Source organism: Alligator mississippiensis, chromosome 11 (genome assembly GCF_030867095.1).
Source record: "Alligator mississippiensis isolate rAllMis1 chromosome 11, rAllMis1, whole genome shotgun sequence".
Lineage (NCBI taxonomy): Eukaryota > Metazoa > Chordata > Crocodylia > Alligatoridae > Alligator > Alligator mississippiensis.
The window spans coordinates 49,300,922-49,312,298 of record NC_081834.1 but is presented as its reverse complement, the minus strand read 5'-3'; the positions used below and the strand labels follow the sequence as shown (position 1 = coordinate 49,312,298).

The window sequence follows — 11,377 nt, the reverse complement described above, 5'->3', positions numbered from 1 at the left end:
GTTCCAGACACTAGGTTTCAAATAAGGGCTGATCTTGGATCATGTGAAGAGGGGCAATACAGCAAGAATTGGGTTTTCTGCCTGAAAAGAGTGTCTGTTGCAGGATCATTGGGATCATTTTATCACCAAGTTTTAGCTGAACTTAAAAAGCTTATTAGATAAAATTACCACGTAGGCTATCAAATGTATATAATTGCTTATCATGCCAATTCATCAATTAGGTACAACTAATCCATTTACTATGGTAATTAGGTATACCTAGGGCATTGACTTATTATAGTCAATAGTAGAAAGCTAGCTCTCTGGCAAAATCAGATTTGACCAGTTTAAAGTGACAAATCTGGCTGGCTGGATGCTGACTAGTCATGTATAGCTAGAGATCACCTGTGATGGGGTACATTGGCCTGTGGAGACAGAAGAAGGGCACAGGAACTTAGCGAGGTCAACATCTCTTCCACACAGCATAACACCATGGGTGATAGCTCACCAGTTAATGTAGGAGAGCTGCCACCATCCCTGCCAAAATAGAGATGCCAGTGAGATTGTGTCCTTCTATCTAATGGGAAGAGGCAAATTCTCTCTGGTTCAGGATGTTTCTGGTCCTAATTTTATGGAAGCTTTTCTTCAGGTGTTTAACCTGTACCAGTGCTAGTCAGGCCTCCTCACTCAGTATTTTACCCTGTTTGTCATTCAGCCAGTTCCTAGAAATTTTCTTTGGGGGGAAAATGTCCCTTAAAAGAGTGAGGTGTCATTTCCCGCTAAATAATATCCATGCTCATTAATTGAAATACCAATCTACAGTTTTTATTAAAAGCATTATAGAACTGATATTTCCTTATTGTATTTTATTAATAGTTTGGTAGAATTGAAATGATATGGCGTGGAGCTCTACCAAAATGAGAACAACTTTGTTTCATTTTTTTCATGAAAATGTTTTTTTTTATTTTTAAGCAGCTTTAGTTATAATCTTTTTACTTTTTCTTTCTTGTTCTGTTCTTTTCTTAACAGCCCACAGCTGAACTCACTAGGCGGTACCTTTCATTGAGTCTATTTCAGTTTTGGCTGCTGGAGTTGCCGCATTTTGATATTCAGAAACAGCTGAGTGCCTGTCCTCTGAAAATGTCATGTTTTTAAGGGGTATTAATTTGAGCACTTGAAAAACCAAACACTAAAATGTGGAGCTGATGGAATAAAACTCTGTTAAAAGCATTCCTTTTACATGGCACTTTGGTTTTCAGATTTTCTATAGAAACGTTCTGGGCACATGTATTAGGGTTGGTTTTTTTAGAATTTGCTTGTTAAATGGTGACGTGTTTGGGACAGAGCATGTTTCCTCATGCCACTATGTGCAGTGCCTGCCTTGTCAAGTGCTTCTCCTCCTATTACTACTCATAACCTTAATAATGATAAACGTCACTGTTCATGGTGATGGAAAAGGAGAATGGCCAAAATGACTGAGCCACACTCAGTCATTGTTCAACGTTTTACCATGAGGTATTCCTGTGATATTCTTTTCCCATTGACATCAGTCAGACTCACAAGTAACAAGGTAGTATTAGGAGTGGGGCTACTATTTGGGTACTATTACCAGCATGGAGCACAGGAACTCCTTATTTGTCCTGCATCTGGGCAAAGAAAATAACATGCATGGATTTCCTGAATGCCATGGCTCCAATTAACTCACAGAAACCTAGCTAAGATGTCTCTGTAGAGCATAGCAGGTCAGGGATACACAACCTTTTCCAACTGAAAACCAGAATAATCTGCCCTTATAGGAGGTGGGTGGGTGCCAGGACCCGGGCAACACTGCCACTAATCTCCGCTCGCAGCACAAGTAGAATGCCCGTATTTGTCTTCATGGCAGCCTGGGGAGAGCACCTGAAGAAAGTGTCCCTCACCACCAAATGCCACCAATGCCCCACAATGCAGGCAACAGGATGGAAATGCCTGCTGTAGTCAATACCACAGCATAGGCATAATATGAATTAAAGCACTGTAATTCCATGTGCAGGTGGGACCTGGAGGTGGACATTGAAATGCTGGGCAAAGTTTAGAAAATTTTCAGCCTAAATAAAAACAGTTCCCAGGGAAGTGAAGTTATTATCTCATCAAACATAATGTCTGGCATTTCTTTTACAGGAGAAGAAAACCTTGCAGCTGCCTCTGTTGCTATTACTGTTATCCAGAAGGAAGTGTGTGCACAATCCCCAGGTCATGCTGTTTTTGTCCAGAGCTTCAGGCACAGCCACGTGAAGAGGAAATGAAGAGTGGGAACGAAACTTCTTCGGCAGACTTCATTCTGCTGGGACTCCTGAGCCGGACCAATGTACACATTTTCTCTCTGGCTCTGATCTTATTAGCTTTCATCACTGCTGTGTCTGGAAATGCTCTCCTCATACTTCTAATCCATGTGGATTCCTCCCTTCACACCCCCATGTACTTTTTCCTCAGCCAATTGGCCTTCATGGACATCTGTCAGACTCTGATTGTTGTTCCCAAAATGGCAGCAGGCTTTCAGAGTGCAGGCAACCCCATTTCTCCAGTTGCCTGTGGGGCTCAGATTTTCCTCTCTCTGACTGTGGGTGTGTCGGAGTGCCTTCTTCTGGCAGTCATGGCTTATGACAGGTATGCAGCCATTTGCAACCCCTTGCAATACCCCGTCCTCCTGAGCAGGAAAGTCTGCCTGGGCCTGACAAGTGGGGTCTGGATTGCAGCATCTGCAGATGCCTTGATTCTTGCAGCTTCTACAATGCAGCTTTCCTACTGTGGCTCTAAAGAGATTAACCACTTCTTTTGTGAGGTCCCAGCCCTGCTCAAATTGTCCTGCTCTGACACATCCCGATATGAAACTCTGGTGTTCGTGACTAGCGTTGTCCTTCTCCCCATCCCCTCTTCTATCATCGTAGCCTCTTATGCTCGCATCCTTGCTGCAGTCCTAAGGATGAATTCAACCAAACAGCGGAAAGCTCTGGCCACTTGTTCCTCCCATCTGACTGTAGTGGGCATATACTATGGGGCAGGCATCTTCATGTACATGAGACCCACCTCCTACCACTCACCAGAGGAAGACAAGATTGTGTCTCTATTTTACACTGTTGTCACCCCAGTACTAAATCCACTCATCTACAGCCTGAGAAACAAGGACGTCTTAGGTTCCCTAAGAAAGCTGTTTGGGAAATGCAGAGCCTTCCAACAAAATTGATAGAAGCTGTAGTTTACAACCTACTAAGTCTCATCAGCCTGAGAAGGATACTGGCACAGTTTTCTGGAACATTTAGAAGGAAGCTAAATTTTCTCAGTCACTTAAGAGCCAGTGCCCTACTGAGAATCAAAGGCTTTTGGACTCTATCACTTAAACAGTAAGAAACAAGTGTGAGCTAGGTTGCCCCACACTACCAGTTCACTAGTTTTTCCCTGTTCCAGGAAATTTAAACAAATTATTGCATACAGTGGGCATGTCTAAATGAGATGCTGTACTGTACAGTAGACTAATCTACTGCACAGTAAAGAATCACTGTCTACCTGTGTGGGGTATATACTGTTCAATAAATTAGTATATACAGGCAGCAGTTCTGTGCAGTAGCTAATACATGTAAAATACACGTAGTACATTAACTGTGCATTAGTTTCTGTGTAGTAGTGCACACGTAGCCTCTTACCAGGAGCAAATTTGCTTCTGGTCAGCCTAGACAGCAGAGGGGCACAGGGGACAGGGGATTTCTTGTCCCTGCTCCTTGTGCTCTTTAGCTCACAGCTCCCCTCAGAAGCTGGAAGCCGACCAGCACCAGGACTGGGGAGCTCTCTGCCCCCTATCCTGGTTCCTGGCTCCCAGTGTGGAGGTGGCTGCTCTGGGGGGCAGATGGGGGCTGGGGTCCCAGCCACCGATTGCCCCCTGTAGCTGCCAGCTCTGTGCTGTGCAGAATTGCTCTGGGGGGATATTGGGCATACTGGGAACCCAAGCAGAGCAACTGCCAATGAGCCTTGTGCCCATCCATCCAGCAGGAAACCTGCCAGCACGTGCCCCACACCTAGGACAGCTTTCAGTGAACCTTCTGCTGGGCAGGAACGCCCTGCCTGGGAGGGGGCTCTCTGACACCTGTGTGTCCCAATGGGCATCAGGCGAAGAGAGCTCGTATAGATGTGCTCCTGGGGAAGGCTTACTGTATAGTATTTTACTGCACAGTAAGCCTAAGGTGAATTAATAGAACATATTGACATGGCCACTGAAGACTTGATGGGGGCCTGAAATTTCATATTTCCCTTATGTTGACGCTTTGCATGTGGCCCACACCCTCCTACAGGAAATAGGTCAACTGCCAGGGCAACAAAAATGATCTGGGGCCTGGGATCCAAGACTTATGAAGAAAGTGCTGAAGACAGATATTTGGTAGGCCTGTGTGAAGTGGCTAGTATTCACTTCGGATTTGGTGAATCTGGGGGACAGTGATTCAATTTGGTGATTCGAATCACTGTCCTGAATCGATTCGGCCGAATCTGATTTGGAGATTCTGCCGCTGCTGAATCGGTTGAATCTCTGAATTAGACAGGCCCCCACCCACCGCCTGCTCTCCCAGCCCCTCCAACACATGGCTTCCCTGTCCAGTCTCAGCTCCTCGCTCTTTGAAAAAAAAAAAAAAGCCCTGTACTCACCGGCCCCTGCCAAGTGGGAGGGGGGTACAATCCCCACTAACCTGTGCTTTGTGGGGGGCTCTGCCACAAGCTTCCCAACACCCACTCACTCTCCCAGCCTCCCCAGGACTGCTCCACCCACTCCTGCTCCCGGTTCTTTAAAAAACAAAAACAAAGCGGGGGCTGAACTCACTGTCTCCTGCCAGGCAGGGGGGGCATCCCCACTGCCTCCAACTGCCCAGTGCTGCAGGATGGGGGCTCTGCCATGAGTCCCCAGAAGCCCTGAGGCTGCTACGGCAGCCTGTGAATTCAGGGCATTTTTTTTTTAAAGAACCGGGAGCTGGGGCAGGCAGGGCAGCCATGGAGGGGTGGGAGCTGGGAGAGCGGGCAGGGTCAGGGTGCTCATGGCAGTGCCCCCCATGCAGCGTGGGGCAGTGAGGAGCAGCAAGGATCACCCCCCACCTGGCATCACGTGGTGAGCCCAGGGCTGGTTTTTATTTTTTATTTTTAAGAGTGGGGAGCTGAGGCTGGGCGGGGCAGCCATGGGGGGGGGCGGGGGGGTGGAGAACAGGCAGAGGATGGTGGGGTTGCTCATGGGGCTGGGGGGAGCAGGCAGGGCATGTGGCCTGGCAGGGGTCACCCCATGGTCCCCTCCCCCTCCAGCCCCTGCTCCCCTGCCCCCTACTTACCGGCACAGAGTCCGGTTCCAGCTCCCTGTGGCAGTGAGTGGGGACTGCCTGGATCTTCAAAGCACTCTGAATCTTTTCTGAATTTATTCAGAGAGCTTCAAATTGATTCAGACCTTTTTACTGGTCTCCTGATTTGATTCAGATGGGGAATTTCGGTTTTCCAAATCAGGCTGAATCTCCTCCAAATTGAATCAGCTCCCAAAACTTCACATAGCCCAAATATTTGGCTCGGGGTATTAGGGCTGGAGAAGAAAAGACTGCCAGGGGGATTTGATAACACTCTTCAAATACCTGAAGGGTGATTCAGAGAGATCGAAGTTGGTCTTTTCTCTGTGGCGATAAGGGAGAGGACCAGGAGCAATGGCCTACATAGACTCTCGTTGTTAAAAGTCTCACAAGAAATCTTTTTTCCTTTTTTGTTTTGTTTGGGGTTTTTTTTGTTATTTCTTCACTTCTAGGCCTCTTCAACATACATTTTTTTCATGGAAAGTTTATCTAAGGAGCCAGTTACTACAGTTTATATTGATGCTGTATGCAATTTTATCACTTCTTAGGAGCTATTAAAAAAATCTAACCTAGGTCACAATGGAGGGACTTTTATTAGTGCTCGAGTGATGGCAAAGTACTTCTGTGGGTCATCATTTTTTATGGGACCAAGTGCATGGTTGGGATACACAAGCTTTCAAATTCAGTGTGTTCTTCTGCGGGTCGGGAGTTTTTTGTTCCTAACACAAGAAATTTGCTCCATGCTGTTTTATCCTAAGTATGAGAATTTTTTCTAAGTGTTCTCTTAGGCCTTCTCTCTTTAAACTGTCATTGACAGTTACAGGGGAAAGGTTTCTTCCCCACTCCACCTCCAGCATATCTCTGCACTTTGTATAGGTGAGGCTTTGTTAAAACCACCAGCCTAAGTCTGTGTTGAGTGGCAGAATTTAAACAGATTTTTCAAAGTGCTAAGGAGAGCTACAGGTGCCCTCTCATACATATTAGACTAATGTACAAACAGTCTCAGATCAAGCACCTGATTCTGTGGTCTGCAATCAAGGACTAGATTCCACTCATTTGTGTGAATCAGGTCCGAGGCCTATGGTTCTTCTACCATAATTTGCATCCTACAAATGATGAGAGGCAAATCTAACTAGGGCACATGTTCCTTTGTCCTTTCTTTGTTCCGGACTGTCTGTGTGAGAGGATGTGTTGCACTCGAATGTTTGAGGAATTGATGTTCTTGACGGAGAAACATCATGTCGAGTGAGTCAGAACCCAGAATTCTCATTCCACTAGAAAATCCAGCAGTAAGAGATCTGGTATTCTGTATTTAAACGAACTATTTACATACAACATGTCCCAAATTAAAACAGAAGTAACAAACAAAGAAAAAGCAAAAAAAAAAAACAAAACAAAACTACCCCTAGAATTTCATTTAAGAAAGCTTGAAACGTGTCGTCTTTTGTCCTTCCTGAAATGCTTTGTTCTTTCCCATGTCAAGACAGAGGTTGCCAGGAAATTTCCCTGAGCAGAACTTTGCAGAGTTTTCATACACCTGAATGGAGGAAGGTCTGCCAGAGCACCTGATGGGACTGAAAGTGCAACTTAATTAAGGACTTTGGACAAGAGTCCCCAAAGTGTGGGAATGTTTATGTATGTTGCTCCCCTTAGATTTCACGGCTGTTGCTGAAGAGGTGACATAATGCCCTCAAATCTTGACTTGGCCTTTAAAAGGCTGTGTTTTTATGACACGTGCTCCCTTCTGTCTGCTAGCTAATTTATTCATTTAGATGAAGAAGCACAATAAAAAGCCAGAGTTACACTGTCCCTTTCTTTAATGTAGATGGTCCTTGTTTAAGGCTGATTTCAGACTGTTTTTATATATTGCCCATGTTGCCTTTTTTCAACCCATATAAAAGTATTTTTTCAGGCTCTGGGCACTAATTGTTATCACATTATTTTAATTTTGAAGCTTAAATGGAGTTCATGCCTGAGGCATTTTAAAGAAATTTATTTCTTATGAAAACTACTCCTGCCCCATACTAAAGAAACGCCATGCCTACAACCGTCAGTTCTTTCATTTTAAAAGTAAAAGTAGTGAGAAAAGTAGTTCATATAGATTGCTAATGTACTTTCTTTAGAGCCAGTAACACATGATTTCCTGTAAAGGTACACATACCAATGGGATGGGAAAAGGAAAGGATTCTGGGAATATAATAGCATAGAAGAGAATAGCTATGTAAAGATTTGGGGTATGGGAGCTTTTTAAATGGATGACAGTATTTTTTGCAAGAGATCAAAATCTCTTTGTATAAATTTCTTACTGAAGTGGTCACAGAAAGAAATAAAACAGATCAAGGTCAGTGATTACTATTTTCTTCCTATCCTATTTTATACAGGAGAAGATTCTTTAAACCAGACCTTTCTTTATTACAAACAGTACCATATGTCTCCTTAATGAATCCCATGTGATAATCAGAGAAGTAGCATAGATATGTTTCACAAAATGTATTTCAAGTATTACAATTCAATAATGCCATTTTACTTTTACTCCTAATTATTGTAACTTGACTAGTATTATTAACAATAAAATATTTATTTTTTTTTTATAAACAAATGTACTGCAATGTGCTTTTTGATGTGATAACAAATGAAGTGATACAATTAAGAACTGGAAGATGGACATAATTAATTTAAACAGGTTATTCCTGTCAGCATAGCTACATAGGTTGATGAACTTCCAAGGAACCTGAGGAGCAGGAAATGTTTGAGAAGAAGGGGTAAAAGTCAGGCTGTCCTGGACTCCCATTCCAAATTCCCTGTTCACTTTAGCAGGTCCAGGATTTCCCCCAAGCCACTTATAGGGCTATTAAAAATGTCAGATGCAGAGAGATTTAGTCTAACATAGCATATCACATATGATCCATGTGGTATAGCATAACATATATGTATAATAACATATAAAATATTTCCGTCGTAATGCATTTGAAACCTACACAAAGAAGGACTGCTTTTGAGAGGTGCTTCACAATCCTGTATCTCACAGTTACTTTGGGGTCTGCGCTCTCTCAAAGAGGAAACTGAAGTGCCACTTTTAATAGACTTTGTCTTTTCCCTAGCTTTGCATGTGAGGGGCGAAATCCTAGTTATCTTTCTGTAGCTACATGGTATGTACAAAGTTTGGTCGTTATTGAGCTCTAGGGTTTCTAGTTCACTCTGCCAGAAGGAAAACAGGCACCGAGGCCGAGGACCAGAGCCCCAGGGAGTTTCTGGAGATCAAGCATGGTTTGACAAGCTGAGCCCCGGAAAACCACACATTACAAAAAAAAAAAAAAAAGGCAAAGAAATCTTAATAGCCCATCTAATATTGGAATACAAACGACTGACAATTGCTAAGACAATACCGATAAAGCATAGTGAGCTGCTGATTTGAAAGAAATATCCACTCATTGAAGAGAGTCACACAATCATTAGTACAGAAAGAAAGAAATCTTTTAGATTCAGGTCTTAATGATCTTGAATGTGTGGGCAGCCTTCTGGGCAAAATAACTTCTTACCAAGGCTCCAGAGACAAGGTTTCAAAGAAGCACTGATCTTGGTTCACCTGCAGAGGGGTAATACAGCAAGGATCAGGGCTCCTGCCCAAACCTGGGATCTTTATCAACAGTTTTTAGTTGATTTTAAAAAGCTTTTGAGATGATCACAAATCAGGCTATCAGATTTTAAAACTTCTTATCATGCAAATTCTTCATTAGGATATAATTATTACATCTAATATGGTGCTCAGGTATGTCTCATTGGTTTCTTAGGGCATAGACACATTTTAGTTGACAGTATAAAGCTAGCTCTCTGGCAAAACCAGATCTCACCAGTATAAAACGAAAAGGTTGGCTGGGTGAATGTTAATTTGTCAGGGATAGCTAGACATCACCTGTGACGGAGTACATGGGTCTGTAAAGTCAGGGAAGGGCATAGCAAGGTCTTCCTCACTGTTTCACACCATGGGTGTTATCTCACCAGTTAATCCAGCAGTGCCACCACTGCAGAAATAGAGAATTCAGTGAGATTGGGGATTTTATCTAATAGGAAGAAGCAAACTCCCTCTGGTTCACGGAGGCGTTTCTGTTCCTAATTTTATAGAAGCTTTTCTTCAGCTATTTTACCTGTACCACTCCAAGTCTAGCCCCCTCACAAAGTATTTTGCACTGAGTGTCATTCAGCCAGTTACTAGAAACTTTCTGAATTATTTCATTTGGGGGGAAAATGTCCCTTAAAAGAGTGAAATGTCCTTTTCCAATAAAAAATATCCACACACATTAATTGAAATACTGATTGACAGGTTTTTTTTTACCAAAAGCATTTTCGAACTGACATTTCTTCTTAATTATATTTTATAAGTGATTTAGTAGAATTGAAATGATATGGCACAGAGCTGAACCAAAATGAGAATAATTTTATTTCACTTTTTTCATGAAAATTATTATTTATTTTCAAACAGCTTTGGTTGTATTCTTTTCTACTTTTTTCTTTCTTTTTCTTTTCTTAAGAGCCTACAACTGGAGGCGATACCTTTCATCGAGTCTATTTCAGTTTTGGCTGCTGGAGTTGCTGTATTTTAGTATCCAGAAACAACTGAGAGCCTGTCCTATGAATTGCACATATTTTTAAGGAGTATCAATTCAAGCACTGGAAACACCGAACACTAAAAATGTAGAGCTGATGGAAAAAAAATTCTGTTCAAAACATTCTTTTTAACCAGTACTTTGGTTTTCAGAATCGCTATCGGCAGACAAGGTTCCTTGCTGGCCTCTGGCGTCTCTTGTATTCCATCCAAGAGCACAGAACAACTGCAGACTTCCTCCGCCTGCAGAAGGGTGTTTGCCCGGAAAGCTTGCAAAGAAGAATTTTTCCAACTATTTTAGTTGGTCTAATAAAAAATATCAGATTTACCCAAAGAACCTTGTCTGTCTCTGTCCCCAGACCAACCTGGCTACAGCCTATACCCCAGATTTTCTATAGAAACTTTCCTGGAAGCAGGTATTGGTTTTTTTTTTTTAACTTGTTTATTAAATACTAAGGCATTTGGGACAGAGAATATCTACTCATACTCCTACATGCAGTTCCTGCTTTGTCAATTGTTCCTTCTCCTATTACTACTAATAATGTTAATAATGATGAATGTCAATGCAGATGGTGATGGAAAAGGAGAGTGGCCAGAATGACTGACCCACATACAATCGTTGTGCAATGTTTTGCCATGAGGTGTTTCTGTGAGATTATTTCTCTTTGACATCAGTTAGACTCTCAAGTAACAAGGTAATATTAGGAGTGTGGCTACTATTTGGGTACTATTACCAGCATGGAGCACAGGAACTCATTATTTGTCCTTCACCTGGCAGGGAAAATAGCATGCACAGACTTCCTCAATGCCATGGCTCCAATTAACTCATTGAAACCCAGATAAAATGTCTCTGTAGAGCATAGTAGTTCAGGGATAGGCAACCTTTTCCAACTGCAAACCAGAATAATCTGCCTTTATTGGAGGTGGGTGGGTGCTAGCACCTGTCCAACACTGTAACTAGTCTCTTCTAGTGGCACAAGTAGAAGTCCTACAGCTGGAGTTACTTCTCATAGCAGCCTAGGGGCAGCACCAGCAGAAAGTGTGCCCCCACTGACAAATGCCGCCAAAGCCCCCAAACCCCTGGGCCAAATTCAAAGGTTATGCAGGCCGTAGGTTGCTGGTTTCTTCTGTAGTCAATTCTGTACCTGCAGCATAGATGTACCATGACTTAAACCACTGGAACTCCACACGTAGCTAGGGCCTGCAGCTGCATGTACTAACGCTAGGCTACTTTCAGAAACCTCTACCCTAATTAAAGACTATTCACAGGGAAATGAAGTTATTGTCTCATGAACCGTAATGTCTGGCATTTCTTCCACAGGAGAAAACATGCCAGCTGCCTCAGGTGCCGTTATTTTGTGCATAGGAGTGCCACAGGGAAAGTGTGTGCATATTCCACCAGGCATTTGGTTGTTAACCAGGGCTTCAGGCACAGCCACATGAAGAGGAA

The 11,377-nt window shown here is 43.0% G+C and overlaps 1 protein-coding gene across 1 annotated transcript; it reads left to right on the top strand.

Annotated features, from left to right (window-relative positions):
- Nucleotides 1-2,091: 2,091 nt before the first annotated feature.
- LOC132244078 (olfactory receptor 2T27-like) lies at nt 2,092-5,109 on the top strand. Its single transcript, XM_059715003.1, has one exon. It carries the CDS (start codon nt 2,261-2,263, stop codon nt 3,200-3,202), a length of 942 nt encoding a protein of 313 aa, XP_059570986.1. The 5' UTR covers nt 2,092-2,260; the 3' UTR covers nt 3,203-5,109.
- The last annotated feature ends 6,268 nt before the right edge of the window (nt 5,110-11,377 follow it).